We start from the raw sequence: 19,446 nt of genomic DNA on the forward strand, positions 1-19,446 counted from the left end.
TTTTTTGCCGATCTCTTTTTAATTTTTAACTGATCAACTCGAGTATTTATACTGCTCATTTTTAATTTTTTATTTACCGTATTTTATTTTATATTGCTAATTTTTAAATTTTTGGTGACCACTTTTTAATTTTTTATTGGTCATTATTTCAAATACTTCTACTGATCATTTTTAATTTTTTTGTCATTTAGGTTTTATTTTTTTCTCCAAATTTTTAATTTTTTCTTAATCACTTTTAAACTTTTTACTGCCTAAATTGAATATTTTTACTGGTCATTCTTAATATTTTATTTGACTCGTTTTTAATTTTTTTCTCATCAATTTTTAATTTTTTTCTGATCATGTTTAATTTTTTACTAATCACATTTTTTTTTTTTAATTTTTACTGCCCTTTTTACTTTCTTACTACCTTTTATTTTAACTTTTTGCTGTCTTATTTAATTTTGTAATGACCATTTTTATTATTTTTTCTGACCATTTAGAATTTTTTGCTAAGCAGATTTTTATTTTCTACTGCTCGTTTATGCAATGCCGTAGAGAAATCGTATTATAATACGTTAAAATATAACAGAATTTAATTACAATGCATTGAAAATAATTTTTATTGAAAAAGACGGCGCAATTTAGCTTTGCCGCCGCCAAAAATGTTTCGACTCACACCACTCAAATTGACAAATGTCGTTAGAATTCAAAAACCAGAAGACAGAGACACAACATATCGTGTTGTCACTCTCTAGTGTACTGAGCACACATTCTTATTTCGTTACACCATGATCTATCTCTGTCTTTCAAACAACAAGTGGTTTCCACCAGAGGCTAAAAACCTTTTTTATTGAATGTGTGTTTCATATAGGTTTCATACGTGTTTCGGTGTTTCATGAAAATATTTTCATGGTCTGTGGGAACATTGTTTGTTCACTAATGCCTAGCCTATTATATATTTTATAGGCAGGGTATCCTGATAGGGTCGATTATTTTCATATTTAAAAAAAATATATATTAGCATATTTCACGGAAGCCATGGAAGAATTTAATATTTACTAGATAAATAAATAGGATTGGAGAGTGTCTGGTGCTGTGTCTTCGAAATCTTTGTATCAGCCTCATAGAACCCCCTATCGGGATTGTAAAATTCTCCACCTTACAAAACCCAGTGGTCTTTGACCACCGATGAGGACACGGAGTTAAATACACGGCCGAAAAAGTGAAGTTTTTGATAAAACTATTGGATTCAAGACTCCACTTGTGGTGCCGCTTCCGGATGAAGCTTCCCTTCGAAAGCTTCACTGCAGTTGAACGACATTTTTCCCCACGATTTACGTAAAATTTAGGATTTTGTCGAAGAAGAACGAACAATTGATTCCCGGACAGGTCCCGGAAAGCACTTTGGGACAATTTCTTAAGAAAATTTAGATTTAAACTCTAGATCTAGAGACTAATAAATATGGGAATATAATAGTAGTACTCACGGTTTCTTGCTTATTGACTGGTTCTCAAGAAAGTTCCGGGGAATGGCGGTGTTCTTCAGGAACTTCCTGACGCCACCGGCGGGAAGAAAGTCAGCTTTTTCGAAGTGTCTTCCACAGATTCTTTTGTCGTTCACTTTTGTCTCGTCCAGATGCTGCCCACTACAGTTCCTGGATGTGGCGTATCCAATCTTGACGCCTCGTGGGATCTAGTCGAAAACTAAAATTAAATAAAAAGTGGAAAACAGCGTCATTCGAGTTGCTCAGTTTTCTCCGTTTTCTCTCGATAGAATTTATGCTTGCCAGTGAAAGGAAACCCCGCACTGTCTCGTGTGGTCCAAAGGCGACACCTCTCCACCATACATCTCTCCCCAATTGAATGTTTAAAAATGTTTTTAATTGTCTTTGTAATCGCTTTTTCACCTGCACTTTTCACTTGATAATCACAATGCCCGTTCTCTAATCCGGATCGCCGTAATCCGGACGAGTTCTTGACGGTTACATTTAAAATAATTTTGAGAGCATGTATGTATGTGTGTTCAGCAATGAAAATTAATTATCCTGTGATGTTTTTGTTTAATAAATGAAGTATAATAGCATAGAATTCTCTAATTACGTCTTTTTAATCTTCTTTAAAACTTTTATACTAATTCATCTACAAAAAAATCTTGTATTATATTTTCGAGACGTTGAACAAATTCAAAAAATCCATCCGGATTACGAAGCGGACATCTGTCATTTTGTCTCCCAATCATCCGGATTACAAAGCGAGCACTGCACTCCTTCACTGAGAAAAAAAAGAGGGTGCGATTAACATTTTTTCCTCATAACATTAACACTTTTTAGGTGTAAAAATATATCAACATTTTTTAATGTTAATTTTACACCTTTTTAAGGGTAAAATGGGTAAAATTAACATGAAAAATGGATAACTATAACCCCTAATACACCTATAAAGAGTATTATTTACACCGATTTCGGATCAATACTGCAGGGTAAAATTAACATTTCCGGAATGTTATTTTAACTTTTTCGAATTTCTCTCAGTGTTGCAACCAACGAACATCCAACACCTTTTTATATGGGATTCTCATTCCAATTCCCTTCTATAGAATTCTGTGTATAGAACATATGGGTATTCTGTAAATTCTGTATTCTGTATAAATATTCTGTAAACATTCTGTAAAATAAAATCAACAATAAAAGGAATATTGAAACTTAAGAAGTTAATAAAATGACGCAAAATATTTTGTATAAACCTTTTTTCGCAAATATAAAGAAAATAAACGATGTAGGCACCCACATACAATCCCCTTATAAAGCTAAAGGGTTAATTTTACTGAGCTTCCTCAAGCTTCAACGTATTTAATTTAAAAGAACGAAGCTTTCATTCAATGTGAATAAATACCCAATAGATGGCAGTGCTGTGTACACATGCATCCATCTCATTCATACAATTCTCAAAAATGTTAATTTGTCAGAATATTTTGGTGAAGAAATTCTTGCATTTTTCGCAGGTTTATCTTGTATCCTCTCGTTCATCCCTTTTGTCGAGGTCTTCTTCTTCTTTTGCAAGTAAGTTGAGAAGAAATCATTTTATTTTTTAGTCAATTTAAAATGTAAAAAAAAACAAATATCTGTTCAGTTTCACCGGCACGACTTTTGCTATCTCACTCACACCGTGGTTGCTTTGATCCGTCGATTCGACTTCCGGACGTCGTTAGTGTTCCGTCAGTCGTCGAAGTGAGCGGTGGGATTTTTCGCGGTGTCCGGCAGAGTGTGTCCAGAGTCTCATTTTCGCGTCGACAATTTACGTGCAGTTGCAGCCCCAAGAGTGCAAATCACGTGCCAACAATGTCAAGGAGTAAGGAATTTAAGCGACTGCCCACCCATGTGGTGCCCATCCACTACGATTTGGAGCTGAAGCCGGATTTGGAAAAGTTCGTCTTTACGGGCAAGACAAATGTCAAAATTCAGGTGAGGAAAATTCCCTGACTTTGTTATCTTGCTGCACTATACATTAGTTGGCCTGTGAAGGAGGCTCTATTGAAGAGAGGGAAGGGTAATTGTGGCTGTATGAGTGGGTTTTATCTGCCTCTCAATCTGTCGGCCCATTTTTCGGGCCAATCCCGTTAGTCTTGTGCCTTTGTCCCACACCTCTCATCTCAGTCAGCTGCGACAGAGACTGTGAGATCCTCAGGCATCAGCGTCCCACCAAGTCACTCAAAGTCCCGGTGCATTTATCAATGAGGGACTTTTTAAATCTTCTATTGTTCCCACGGAGCACACTGACACACTCACGCACCGTTTCACATCCGCACCTGGAGTCGCACACTCCATGCAAAAGATGCGTATGAAAATATCTTCCGGCGGATCCATTCCATACTATTCTATGTCGATTTAGAAAAATTAGAAATATGTCAAAAGAAAATCTGGAGAATTCAGGAAAAACTAATATAGATAATACATTTCTGCAGATAACAAGCACAAATTTTCTGTGTCATTAATTAATATGGCTCCGGCACACCTTTTAGATCAGTCAAATTTCATGAAATCAAAATTCGCGTCCCTTTTTCATAAGATTTGCAAAAGTCTATGCCACTATTTGAAACTCAAAATTGGTTTGAAATAAATTTAATTTGGTGTAATGTTCTAAAAAAGAAGAGTGCGAAAGGGTAGGGTAGGATACACCGGTGGCAGTCAAAATCCCGAACGCCAAAATCTCGAAAGCCAAAATCCCGAACGCCAAAATCCCGAACGCCAAAATCCCGAAAAGGCCAAAACCCCGAATTTTCAAAATCCTGAAAGGGATGAAATTATATGGAGGAAAATGTTTAGAATAATTTCCTAAGACATAGAAGATTTCCCTTTGCCTCCAGCAAGCGCGGGTGTAATCGTGGGAGTAGCTGTGATACTTTTAAGAATTCGGGATTTTGGCCCATTCAGGATTTTGTCTTTCGGGATTTTGGCGTTCAGGATTTTGACCGGGACCCGGATAGACATATGCAAAACTTTTAAGAAAGAAAAGGGATGTTAATTTCAAATTTATGAAATTTCCCTGATATAAATGGTGTGCCGGCCGGATCCATTAGATTCATCTGCCAAGTTTTTACATTTATTTCTTTAATAATCGGGGAAATGCTGATCGACCTTCCCCCTTCAGTTGTAGGTAAATTCTATTAAAAAAAAAATTATTCCATATTCTTTATTAAAAATAAAACTTATGGCTCCGGCACACGTTTTAGATCAAGAAAATTTTATGGAATCAAAATTCGCATCCTTTTCTTTCTCACGCGCTTTGCATATGTCCATCTCAATTTTTCCCACTCCAAATTTGAGCTAAATTGAATTTGGAGTGATGTTTAAAAGAAGAGTGAGAAAAAATGAGATAGACATATGCGAAGTGTGTAAGAAAGAAAGGGATGTGAATTTCGACTTCATGAAATTTTCCTAATCTAAAAGGTGTGCCGGAACCATTACAAGCGAATTTGTAAGTTTACAGATACGATATACTAAAATTTCATCGAATTCGATTAACGAACATTGAAGAAATTATCATGGTTAAATTATTTTCGATTATGGCTTACAATTATTATCTACAATAAAATGGAAAGGTTTTGACTTTAGCTACAACATACTAAAATTCTAACGTAATTGAAAATAGGGATTTGGAGATATTCTATATGAACTTTTCAATAGTCAATTTTTGAAGTCTTGTTTTTACCGCCTCTAGAGCGGTGGCTATATGAAGTTTCGCTGTTCTGTAAAGTTATCGTATTTAACTAGAGACCTTTTCAAATCACTATTACAGAATTAAGGTCTTGCAATAAGAAACGGAGCTATAGCCGTTTATCTATTCATTTTTTGTGCACCTATACTTCAGGTCAATTAAAATTTTAAACCGATCCATGTCATAGAGCCAGAAGGGAGTTATTTATTATTGTGAAATTATTGTGAAAACAAAATTTGTGAATGTTCCAAAATTGAGGAAGGGAGGGGGCGGATGTGGCATTACCAATTTTGATAATGCACCCATTATTGAGGCCATTTACACCGCCGCGTTGGATTGAGATTGGATTGTCCCAAAATCGGTTTTTGGGACAATTCAGTCAGAATCTAATACGACAGTCTAAATGACCTCAATGAAATCGTTTAGATTGCGGCCTTAGATTAAGACTTAATTATCCGAAATCCGATTTTGGAACAGTTCAATCCCAATCTAATCCGGCGGTGTAAATAGCCTCATTATTGTCTATAGGGTGAATTAAGCTAATTCAAATCCTGCTCCAAATGGAAATTTTTCGCTACTCCAAATGGAAACGTCATTATTTTGATGATAAATAAAGTACTAAATTACTATATTTTTATATATTTTCTATACCACAGTTTCATTACTTAGTTAATTTTGCTCCAAATAAACCGAAAATCCATTCATATTCACAAATTTTAATTTGTTAATTTCTCAGAAAAATTAAAAGTGTAGATTTTCACCATCGAATTTTTCATCGATCGACCATGTTTTCCAATGAAAAACACAATGAGGTGACTTTTGTTTATTCGTTTCGTTTAACATTTATGTCATATTTCTGGATAATTTTAGTTAAAATTAGTGCTAATCTTTATTGTTAACAGTACGTGAACGTTTTCAAATGAAATGATTACTTATTTCGTGAACAAAAAGTTTTTTCTGAAGTGTCTGCAAATGCTTCAATAGGAAACCCCGGAAATATGATTTTTTTTGGAGAGATTTTCTTATTGTCTCAGATGGGAAAGGAGAAAAGACCAGGAATAAGAACAAATCCTGCACTCAGGAGCAACTCAACAAGGTTTTGGAAGCTTTTCGTCGCGGTTTCACGTATACACTGTTTGTCTCCAATTAGAAATTTTCCCTTGTCTCCATTTGGATTAATTTGTCTCCAATAGAAGCATTTTGCACTCGTGTATTTTTCTTGCATTTAAAAAGTTTTCAAATTATATCTAAAGAATTTTTACTAAACAGTAACATTCTAAAAGAGTCAAGAAGCAAATTTATGTAATTCTCTTCAGAAAAAATATGAACTTAAAGTGTTGAATCTTCAGCCAAAGTTAAAGCGTCTGGAAATGGTTTTGAATTAGGACATTTACCCTATGCAATACAATATTCCGCTCAGAAATTCGATTTTTTGCAAGCAAGATGCATTACAATTTATTCATATTCTGATATTGTTTTATTATTTTCGAAGTGTAAGTATACTTGGTGGAATTAAGTTCAAGAAGTTCATTGTATGCCATTTTTATGTTTCATATCAAAAAAGTCAGAATAATGTTTAATGATCAGAAGTGGATTCGAACCCGGGACATTTGAATCAAAGACCCATTGCGTGGCCAATTTTTCTTTTTTCCCTCAATTTGTGTGTACATTTCTTTATTTGAAAAAAAAAAGAATGCTTTGTCAAACAAGAACCAACTATGTAATTTTTTGTAATAACTTTTTTGGTTTTAAAAAATATTATACAAATATTGTTGAATATTACGTCGTAATATTTAATAATTGTAAAATCTGAATACATCTATTCGTAACTTATCACAAAGATCCATATCTATATTGCATTTGGGCTGTCATTGCCGTTTTGTTCGGGCCGTTGTTGCAAAACGGAATTTTGTTCGGATCGGGTCGAACCAATTTTATTCATTTCTTTTGTTTTAGCAGATTATTTGCCCAAGTCCAAGACGTTTTCACAATTCTAATTGTGCTCAAAGTGTAACGTAATCGTATATAAATTAGAATTCTAAACAAAAATAATACAGAGATTTCTACAAGATCAAGTATTATTTTTTTTTGTGAAAACGAGTTTCATTATGTTGATGTATTTTATGACTGAAATTCACAAATGATATACTACACATTATCAGTGAAACACGATGTTTATCCATGCAGAATATCAATGAAGTGGAGAACCATATGAGTCTGTCTCTGCTTTTTCCGAAGAGCTCATCACTCTGTCTCGAATAGAGTTCAACAACCGTTCAAAATGCTTGTGCTATAATTCACATGGGCATTGCGATAATACCTTTTTTACTCATCACAATTTTACGGAGGAACGGCGAGTTAACGGCTGCAAATGTGCTTCGAGTTTCGTGTATGAATGGGTCTCACTAACCCAGTGACTTAGTGTCTCGCTCAAGAGGTGCTTCAGTGTTACCACGAGAGTCCCGTTTGATTGCTTATACGATGCTTTTTGAACTCTTTCGCAACACACTACCCGGCTGCACAGATTGTTCCTTTTCCGAAATAACGTACAAACAGCATTTTAACCTATTTTCGTACAGTAAAAAAAATATTTTTTACATCTTTTTTTTTGAAAAATATATAATTTTAGATAGTAATTGAAGACATGTTGCAAAAGATATTTGTTTTTAAAACGATGAATAATAAAAAAATTGGGGTGACTATCCAACCTTCATGGTTGATACATGTTTCATTTATACCTTAAACATCTCTGATAGTAAAATATAAAACAGACAACAGACCAAACTATATAACTTTAAAAAAAATGGAGAATTGAAATAAAAATTATTGAAAATATTTCTTGATAAGATTTTATAGGGAGAAAAATACAAAACTATTGGGAAATAACATTTTTTTTTGTTGTGGGGTCACCGAAAATCGGAAGTCGATATCTTCTACCATTTAAACTACAGTACAGATCGGTTAACAAAAGTTGAAAAAACAACAGTTTATATACAGCTCTCTAACGAAGTTCTAAGAAAGTCAATCAATTAATGCTTCTCACAAACATTTTGTTACATTTTACGTAGGTCTAAAGCAATTCTTTTGTTTTTATAAATATGAAAAATACGTTTTTCTTTGGCTAAGTTTATAACTCCGCAACACAATTTTCATAGCCTGTATCGCCTGAATGAACTACAATCCATTTGAACCCTCAATTTCTAAAGTGATAGAATAGAACCTACTTACGCTCTATAATGCAATTAAACCGGATTTCGAATCCTTTTGAAGTCACCAGAAACCTTCCGTCATTAAAGGTCTTTGAATTGCGTGTACTTCACTGTACTGACTTTACTTAATTCCATAGACGTTGGGACTAACAACCCCTAACTGTAAAAGAAGAATTTATAGTTCGTACAAATCTGGATCGATCGAAAGCCTAGTTCACCTATGGGATGTTGTTTGGATTTATTATTGTATCAATTGCCAATATAATACACATTTTCTACAAATTAGCAATGCATTTGATGCAACCTTGGTCACTTGGGTAGAAATTGCAAATTAAGTGCCCGCGGCTCTTTGTGGCGATCATATGCTTTCCATCGAAAAGAATGGAAATTCTACACGTTTTCTGGTGTATGCGGAATGGTTTGTAATGCATTCTTTTGGTGAAATAGCATGCAAAATGAATAAAATAGAAACACTTTCGTCGACATTTGCTAGTGAGACGCACAGATCGCTATTCCATGCTGTGGCAAGTTGTTAGTGGGTGTGGAAATTACATTCTCTCAATCAACTTTCACGATCTTGCTGACAAATTCCAGCTCATGCCATATGTGGTGTGCTTTTCATCACATTTTGCAAATTGTATGTTGGAGAATTTATTTTGCAATTTACTTGTACAAAAAATGATATTGTTTTTTTTTAGCAATAAAATTGAGAATGATAGTTTTCTTTATTAAATTTTCTTATTCACTGTATGTTACGTAATTAAATACACCAAATAGATTTAGTAAATGTTCTTGTTTGTTTTTAAAATCTTCTTTATGAGAGCATTATACACAGATTGATATAATTACAAGTGACTAACAACCAATGGGAAGAAGTGCAATGAAAACATAGTCTATTATTATCTTATCAGTTGCATTGTTCTCAGAAATGATAATGGTGATATTAATAAGACTTGTGGGTTAGCTTTGACTTATTGTTGATTGCGAGGAATATGAAATATGAGAAGCTCAGAGCAAAAAAAAACGCTATTTTAATAGGGAAATGCATACGACTTAAGAGTTTTTTGCTCTGAGCCCCTCATATCATTTTCAAAATTTTCTTCTAAATGTCATGTAAAATGTTTAGTTAATTCAAGTTATATTGAATTCGAAATATTTATTTTATTAACCCTTTAACGACGAGACATTTTTTACGGATTGAAAATCAACAATAAAAATTAAACTCAGAAACAGATTCAATTATAAGTCTTATGCCCTAGGCACACTTGCGACTTAAGCTGAGAGACGACTTAGTGAAAAATGATGGAAATGTAGTTTAACCATTATTTCTAATATATTTACGCTAAGCCGTCTCTCGGCTAATTCTTAGGTCTATCAAGGCCCTTACATCTAACCTTGGAATGTCCAACAGAGTCTTAGGTGAATTTTGTGCTCCTATGAACGATAGGGACAGAAATAGCCCAAAAATTTAAGTAATTCTTCTGACAATACCAATAAATAATATTTTTCGCTTTAATGAAAAATATTACGTATGAGTATTGTAGTTTTAAATATTTACTACATAGTAAATAGCTAGAGACTTGCAAAAAATATTCTAGATTCCTTCAACTTTCTACTTTACATATGTACAGACATAAGAAAAAATAACTTTAGGTAGTCAGGTGACACCGGTGTTCATGCCCAGTTAGAACACATTTTGCAAGAAATTTGCTAAATTTTTAATAATTCCGCGAGATTTTTGATTATGAATGACTCTGAAGTCTGAAAAATTTGTCATAGGCCTTAAAATGTTCTATAAATCACTTATCTGTTATGCAGTAGGATCTCCAAAGCCAGAAGAAAGAGTTGTAGGGAAAGGGCTCGTGAAGAAACTCTCATACAGTCTTATTAAAAATCTGTATGAAGTCATATAAACAGGAGATTTCTTGGCACAATAATTTCTTTCGAATGGCTTTGCAGGAACTTAGCAAATTGCTTCCGATACTGGAGCTTCACTCCCGTACTAGTTTATCACTAAATCATTGTACTAATTTTTGGCCACAAATAATATTAATTACGAGTAAATAAATTTCGTAAGAACAATTTTCTTCAAAAGACCACTTGTTTAACTGCAATAAAATTGAAATTAATGAGCAATTTTAACATTTTAATTTGCTGAATTCAAATTAATTTGAGCAACCACATTTATGCTATTTTAACATATTTAAACAGGTATTTGTGGACCAAGTATTTGTTTATATTAATAAATAAGTGAAAATCTATCAATTTAATTGGTTTTTAATGCAACATAACGCATAGGATTAATTTATCTGAAAATTAAATTGAATTTTCAAATTGAAAAGATTCTAATGTGCTAGCACGGTTAAATCCTCTAATTCCTTATCAGGCAAGATTTTTGAGAAAATTGTTGTTTCGGATTAGATATTAAGGGAAAATAATCCATTAGATTTTGAAAAGTCAACAAAATTGTTTGTTGTTTAGATTTTTGAGGCCTTCGGTAACTCGGCTAAATCTCTAGTCTGAAGACCGTTTATCCTGCTCTAGTCCTAGTGTGTCTCATTCAGCTCGCTCCAGAAACGTGTAGCATAGGTCGTTGTCGAAAAGTCCGTCCTATCGAAGACTCCTTTCGAGTTTTCGTAACAATCTTGCTTTTGAGGGGGGGGGGGGTTGTTGGCCACTCGTCTAACCCTATCTGGAAAGACCAGATCCCATGTTCATTAGCTAAAAGTATTTTCTAAAAGCAAAGGATAATTTTCTGTTTTGAGAAATTATCCCAGACGATATCCTAGGCATAATTTCGTCCCTTTCAGGACTTGGCCATTCAAGATTTTCGCTTTCGGGATTTTGGCTTTCAGTTTTTGGCCGGCTTCCATAAATTTACATACTTTTAATCATTATAAATTTCACAAAAAAAAACTCTGAATGATAAAGAATTACGATAAAATTAAGAGAATCATAGCAAATGTGAAAATTACTTGTTTCAAAACGAAAACTTAACTCAAAGATAAAAATTGTCAAGAAGTATTTTTTTTAAATGCAGTCCGATTGATAAAGAGCCGTTTACTGTAGGATACCAACCCTTTCTTTGTAAACATCTAACTTCATTTTGAAGTAGTATCGCTCATTAGTCATAAGGTCACCGTTCTTTACCACTAATTCATCAAGATCCCTGTATGAAAATTTTGTCTTTGTAATTGCTTCTATTAACTATTCAATTGAATAATCACTGGAATGAAAAAAGAAATAGTGTCCATAGGAATAAACAAGAAAAAAAGTGAGAATATTAAGAGAAAAAAGAGCTTTATAAATTGTCGGTGATGCGAAGAGATGAAGAGTATGAGAAAAGGCAACAACCGAAAAATCTCCAAAAAAAAAAAAGCAAAGGAATACCTATACTCTTTCCAAAATAATAAAAAAAAAGAAACAAGATCCATTTGAAAACGCAATCTTCCCGGAATTTACTACTTAATTTCGTGAGTTTGTGTTTGTCGGTGATAAATTATGTAAGAAAAAAAAGTTAATTCCTTCTGAAATAATCTTTGATTACAGAGGAGTTCTTTCTTCTGCCCTGAAATATTAGCTACTGGTTTTCAGTATAATTCCCTCTGGCTTCCTTTGTAAAAAAAAAGAAATGTTATATTCAAATGCAGACTATAAGAAAGTTCTTGTGATTGAAAATTTCTCTTTCAACTTTTCTAATGCTGCCACTCTTCTTTGATGAGGAATGTTACCTTGGAAATAACCTTGATATTCAGCGGATTCTAAAGTGGCAATTAAAAAGTGTGGTTCTCACATTGTGATAGATACAGCAAAAAAAAAGTTTATATTTACAAGATTAAAGTCTTTTGCGCAATTCAACACGGGTGTCTCGCGTCGTAGCATTCATGAGTGTTATAAAATGCTTTAGATTTGTCTCGACATCTTTTCTCAATTACCTTTTCCCAGGTGAAACAGTCGACGGACAAAATTGTGCTAAATGCTCTGGATGTGGCAATAAAAAAGGCCACAGTCCAAGTTAATGGAGGCCCTGTTAAAACAGCCAAAGATATCACATTCTCCGTGGATCAGGAGACTGCTACACTTCTATTTGACTCACCACTTCCCCTTGGTGATGGTCTGCTCTATATGGAATTCTCTGGAGAGCTCAATGATAAAATGAAGGGTTTCTACCGTAGCAAGTATTTTACTCCGAGTGGAAAGGAACGCTACGCTGGAGTTACGCAGTTTGAAGCAACAGACGCTCGCAGATGTTGGCCGTGCTGGGATGAACCTGCCATCAAAGCCACTTTTGATATCACCCTCAATGTACCAGCAGACAGAGTAGCTTTGTCCAATATGCCAGTCATTAGTGAGAAGATCCAGGAAGATGGATGGAAAACTGTCAAATATCAAACGTCACCCATCATGTCCACATATTTAGTAAGTATTATGTCCAGCGCACAATAACTTTTGTTTTGTAAACATGTTTTTGACATTTCCTATGAAAGTGAATGAAATCTCGATCTAGTCATCTCGCTCACTCTCACAGGAAATTTTAAAAACATGTTTACAAACAAAAGTTATTGTGCTTTGGCCATTATACTTTCTTAAGGACATTTTCTAGTTGGTAAAATTTTTCTTTTCTCTCCACTACCTTGCTTTGTTTCACAGGTAGCCGTTGTAGTGGGTGAGTTTGATTTTGTAGAGGGTACCAGTGAAGATGGTGTCCTTGTGCGTGTCTATACTCCAGTGGGCAAGAAGGAACAGGGTCTATTTGCCCTGGAAGTAGCCACCAAAGTTTTACCATACTACAAAGACTACTTCCAAATAGCTTATCCCCTTCCAAAGATGGATCTTATTGCCATATCGGATTTCTCAGCTGGAGCCATGGAGAACTTTGGTCTGGTAACATACCGTGAGACCTTTGTTCTTGTGGATCCCCAAAATACTTCCCTTATTCGCAAACAATCCATTGCCCTAACTGTGGGACATGAAATAGCCCATCAGTGGTTTGGGAATCTCGTAACAATGGATTGGTGGACATATTTGTGGCTCAATGAGGGATATGCTTCCTTTGTGGAGTTCCTATGTGTCGATCATATCTTTCCAAAGTATGACATTTGGACACAATTTGTCACTGATATGTATACGAGAGCTCTGGAATTGGATTGTCTCAAGAATTCCCATCCAATTGAGGTGACTGTAGGACATCCCTCAGAGATTGATGAGATTTTCGATGAGATCAGTTACAACAAAGGAGCTAGTGTTATTCGTATGTTGCATCACTACATTGGAGACGATGACTTTAGGCGTGGGATGAATATCTACCTCACGAGACATCAGTATAAAAACACACGATCAGAGGATTTATGGATGGCTCTTGAAGAGGTACGTAATTTTATTTTTATATTCAATTAGGGTAAGTGTGTCAAATTCCGGCCAGCTTGCAATTCCGGCCACCTTTTTTTGTTCCTCTAATTTCCATGAATTTCAAGTTTTTACTTACTCTAAAGATTATACAATGCAAAAGAATAACAAAAAATCTAGCTTCGACAAGCGAGATGACGCGATAAAAAAACATAGGAAGAATTCCCGAAGGGCAAGGAACTATGAGAATTTAGTAGGTGGCCGAAATATGCCACCAAAGCTATGTCTACATTTTTATTAATTTTAAAATGTATTAAGAATGATTTTAGAGTAAATAAAGACAATAAATTGTCTACAAGGTTCCAAGCAACACGCTTTAAGAAAAAGGAATAAAAAAATCAATTTGTATTAAAAGTATTACATTTCAAACTTGAAACTTTGCCACTTGCATGCAACTATGCCGAAATTTGGCACACTTACCCTAACTGGTTCATGTATCATCTAAAAACCATCCCAAGTTCAAATAGAGGAAATAGAAATAAAAATTTCTATAAAAGTTAAATTACTGATACTTTAGCTGTCCATTAATCAACGAAAAGAAAGGAAAACGTTCCTCTGAAGAGTGCTGATCATGTTAATTTAAAGAAGGGGATCGATCACCAAAAGAATCTAAAAAAACAGTAATTTAACCGGTAAATCAATTCTGGTACTACACCGATTCGTTACCGAGATTTGGAAAATTATATTGAGAAAAAGAGGGTAACATTAACTCTTTTTTCGTCACAATAATTACACGTTTTCAGTTTAATTTTCATTCACAAGGGTAATTATAAGCCCTACACTGAGAAAAAACGGGGGTGCGATTAACTTTGTTTCCTCATAACTTTAACATTTTATAGGTGTAAAAATATATCAACATTTTTTAATGTTAATTTTACACCTTTTTAAGGGTAAAATTAACATGAAAAAGGGTAACTGTAACTCCTAATACACCTAAAAAGCATAATATTTACACCGATTTCGGATCAATACTGCAGGGTAATATAAACATTTCCAAAATGTTATTTTAACTTTTTCGGATTACTCTCAGTGTAATAAGTCTAAATAGGTAATATTTCCACCAATTTTGAATCATAATCGTAACTGCTTAAGGGTAAAATTTACATTACTGGAATGTAATTAAAATTTTCAGGTAGCACGGGAATATGAGCTCTCTAATAATACCTAAGGTTATTTCTACACTCAGTCCCGGGACTATGCACATTTTCAGGACCGAAAAACGCCCGACATTATGCATCAAGAAAATTTGCATACCCGCAGGGGCTTTCTTTTGAATAAATCGCCCGTAGAACGAATTTTGCGCGGAGTAAAAGTAGTTAAAAGCAAAGATTCAACTGTTTAAAAAAAATGTATCAACAAAACAGTAGGTACTTTTGACCAGAATTCTTCAATAAATCGATAGAATATTCAAAAATTTTATCTTAATAAAAGAACTTAAAGTTTTATTCTGAAAAATAAGCATAGTGTTTTCAAATTTCCCGCGTCACAAAATAGTATACATTTAGGCGTATTTAAAAAATGATTTCATAAATTCACTCCCAAAAGTAGGCAAACTTGCATAATTGTACAGTGCCCGCTTTGTAATCCGGGTGATTGGGAGACAATATGACAGATATCCGCTTCTTTAATCCGGATGGATTTTTTGAATTTGTTCAACGTGAAAAAAAAATGCATACACTTAGGGCCCAAATTATTTGGGCAGAATTCCATCTCCGCCAAGAGGTAAAATTACCTTGATATTTTACTTGAAAAAGAGCTTTCCTGGAAAGGTTATCTTGAAAGCCGTATTAACGCGACTATAAGATCATTTTTCAGCTGTACACAGAGAAAAAAGGAGTGGCAAAGCGTCTCAGACTTTGCAAAGTCTGGGACGAGATTCTGCGATTCTTTACCCCCAAAATTCAACTCACAATCGAATTTTCACGCATTCCGAGTTGCACGCATTTCGAGGTCATCTGTAAAGAATCTCAGCTACCATAAGCTTATCTGGGCTTATCACTGGTTATTTTCTATTTAAATAGTCTGAGTGGGGAAGACCAACAAAAGAAAAAATATTTCACTGAAATCGGTTAATAAACATAAGTGATAGAGTCCGGTCCATATGGGTATAGTAAGGATCTGGGTACAGTGGGTTTGGGGTAAAGACGGATGGGACCTATTATTAGAAAGATCGTGCTCTCAGATACAATATATGCTAAAATTTCATCGAAATCCCTTTATAAATACAGAAAATGCAGTCCGGTCAAGACATTTTTGATTATAGCTCGGGTCAGCGAACATCAAGGGAGGAGTGCGACCCACCGTTGGAAAGGTCTCGACTCCAGCTACAACATATTAAGATTTAAAGAAAAAGTTTCGTCTAGTTTTCAAAATATTCGAAATCGATTAATCGAAAATCGATTTTTCGATTAATCGGACCTTCGATTAAATCGGATAAAATTGGGGTGTCACAAGGGTTGTAGTGCTCCACGAGAGCTTTCCAAAAGACCAATTTTTTTGCATTCCGATAATTAGAGCCATAGATATGACCATTCAAAAATTCAATTTTTGACCCCTCTAGCTCAGGTCAGGGGGGTCGGATGGGGTGAAGTTTGGTATCGATCGAAAGCTCTTAGGCCCAGCTATAACATACTAAAATTTGAGATCGATCGATGCCATAGGGGCTGAGTTATCGAAAAATAAATTGGGGTGTTCCAAAATGTCGATAGGGGGGTGGGGGGGGGTGGATTTGACATAATCAACTTCTAGCAGCCCAATGACTTTTAACCTTTGCCGAAAACCGCTTGTCGATATCTCTTTCCGTTCTCTCTCCAGAAGTCGAAATGTAACGGACGGAACGGGACGGGACGTCCACGAAAATCGATTTTTGGCGCACATGATTTTCGTGATCTATGAGTGTCAAAATGTGTACATCCAAAATTTGGGCCCGATGTGACGAGGTCGGATTTCACCTGTGACCACAAAAGCTGAGATTGTAAAGAATCTCAGCTAAAACCACTTAAGAAAAAATATAGGGGAAACTGGGGCACCACCAAACACGGGGTACCACCAAACACAGCGATTTTTTAATCGGATATTCGACATTAGGAGAAAAGATTTATAGAAATTTATAGGCATTATAGGGATGCTTGTCCACTGAAGAAATGGCTGAGATTGTCCAAGTAATTGAGAAATAAAAATTAATGTTTGGTGCTACCCCATGTTTGGTGGTGCCCCAGTTTCCCCTACCAAATTTTTGTACGGAAAATATATGAGAATGCTCTGCCCTGTAAAGTACCACTAATTGGTTTATCTTTCTGTAACATTTTATTTTTATTCGTCTGAAAGTATGTTACCGGGGTTACCGGATTAGAGTTCAAAAGACAAGAGATATCGACTACCGGGATCGGTGACCCCCCCGGTGATATTAATATTATCTCGAGGCGTTTTCTTTCCTTTTTATCTAAGCTAGTATAGGATATAATTAACATTCTGAATCGTGCAAGGAAACTCCGATATTATTACTCTTTTTTTAAGTTGAAATCTTGAACTAATCTAGCCTAAACTCAATAATGTTTCGTTTTGCCAGGCAAGTAAAAAGCCCGTGGGCGCTGTAATGTCCACGTGGGTGAAGCAAATGGGATTTCCAGTGGTAAGTGTAAAGTCTCGTCAGGAAGGTACTAAGCGCATCTTGACGCTGCGTCAAGAGAAATTCACAGCTGATGGAAAGAAGGCTGATGGTGGCATCCTCTGGATGATCCCAATAATGGTCTCATGTGCCAAGAGGCCTCATCATGTGGCAGAGAGTTTTGTGTTGGATAAGTCTGAGACAGAAGTCACGTTGGAGGATGTAGATGCCAAAGATTGGGTTAAGGTTAATCCTGGTACAATTGGATACTATCGCACAAAGTACCCACCTGAGATGCTGGAAGCCTTTATTCCATCCATTAAGAGTATGACACTGCCACCGTTGGATCGACTGGGACTCTTGGATGACCTATTTGCCATGGTACAGGCGGGGCATACACCAACAGCAGAGGCTCTGAAATTGATGGATGCTTATCGGAATGAAGACAACTACACCGTGTGGTCGTGTATTTCAAACTGTTTGGCCAAATTGCAATTATTGCTATCGCATACAGATCTCGATGAGATGTTCAATGCTTATGGGGTAGGGGATTTTGAATTAAATGTGGAATCATAATTTAAAGATGTTGTAATGACCATTGAATAATTTTCCAGGTGAGATTATACCAACCGGTGGCTGATAAACTTGGCTGGGATGCAAAACCCGGTGAAAGTCACTTGGATACTTTACTCAGGAGTTTAGTACTCAATCGTTTAGTGGCATTTAACTGTCCAAGTGTCATGGAAGAGGCTAAGAAGCGCTTCCAACTTCATACAAGTGGCCAATGTGTTCTCCCAGCTGATCTCAGGAGTGCGTGCTACAGGGCTGTTCTTCAGGATGGTGATGCCAGTACCTATGAGGAAATGCTCAAATTGTACCGTGCAACAGATCTGCATGAGGAAAAGGACCGAATTTCTCGGGCTTTAGGTGTGGTTAAGGATGTTGACATCTTGCGGCAAGTAGTGCAGTTTGCCATGTCGGATGAAGTGAGGGCCCAGGACTCGATCTTTGTGATTGTGGCTGTGGCAATGAATCCCAAAGGTCGTGAGATGACATGGAGTTTCTTCCGTGAAAACTGGAGGGTGCTGTTGGATCAGTATGAGGGGGGCTTTCTGCTGTCGCGCCTCGTGAAGTATCTCACGGAGAACTTTGCGACGGAGGAAAAGGCCAAAGAGGTTGAGGCATTTTTCAAGGAACACCAATTTCCGGGTACTGAAAGGACTGTGTCACAGTCTGTGGAAACTATTAGGCTCAATGCCGCATGGTTGCAGAGGGATCTGGCAACAACAACGGAATTCCTCAAGAAATACTAGGAAATCGTATATATTAGCATTTTGAGAAGAAAATTTAACCACATTTTAATACTCCCGGTCTTTGGGAAACCAATTTTTTAATTATATTTTTGCAATACGTAAAACCACAGAATTGAAACCATTTTTTTTTGTTTGTTAATTTCTTAAAGAGTAGTTAGTACTGCACCCTTTCCCCCCGTTTGCTATTATAGGAAAGTACAAAATATAGAGTTGCCATAATTGTTGCTTTTTTTTGTGAAGATTTTTTTTTCTAATGAGAGTGCTTTAAAAATTCTTTCATAGATGTGAACCAGTTTAAATGTATTCAATTGGGGAATAAATGTGTATTTTCTCAAAATTGGGATAATATAAATCTTGAAAATTTATTAATAATCGAATGCGAAGCGAATTGTTAAGCTTGACGAAGTAAAATTAAGGCAATTCGATGACAAGCATAGTAGGCGTCTCCAAAATCAGGAAATTTTTCTGAGCAAATCGCAGTAATCTCGGATTCCTTTGTCGCTAAAGCCGTCATTTTTTTTTCATTTCTATTAAAAAGTTTTATTTCAAGATTACAGTAATTCATGTCGTGTAAAACTTAATTCTAATGTGGTTTCTTCTTGCGTTCAAACCTTTGCAAATTTTTCCATTATGGGGTTTTTGTAAATTTGTCCGGAGATCCTTTCCAACGCGACTTTGGCTTTTTATATGATTTCCTAAAAAGATCCCATGTCTT

General features: G+C 35.4%; 1 protein-coding gene across 1 annotated transcript; it reads left to right on the forward strand.

Annotated features, from left to right (window-relative positions):
* The first annotated feature begins 2,892 nt into the window (after positions 1-2,892).
* LOC129801307 (puromycin-sensitive aminopeptidase) lies at positions 2,893-19,083 on the forward strand. The gene is made up of 6 exons (XM_055846203.1): positions 2,893-3,041; positions 3,112-3,443; positions 12,351-12,824; positions 13,056-13,772; positions 17,380-17,961; positions 18,033-19,083. The coding sequence occupies exons 1-6, from the start codon at positions 2,933-2,935 to the stop codon at positions 18,729-18,731; spliced, it is 2,913 nt and encodes a 970-aa protein (XP_055702178.1). The 5' UTR covers positions 2,893-2,932; the 3' UTR covers positions 18,732-19,083.
* Positions 19,084-19,446: the final 363 nt, after the last annotated feature.

This window comes from Phlebotomus papatasi, chromosome 2 (genome assembly GCF_024763615.1).
Source record: "Phlebotomus papatasi isolate M1 chromosome 2, Ppap_2.1, whole genome shotgun sequence".
Classification (NCBI taxonomy): Eukaryota; Metazoa; Arthropoda; class Insecta; order Diptera; family Psychodidae; genus Phlebotomus; species Phlebotomus papatasi.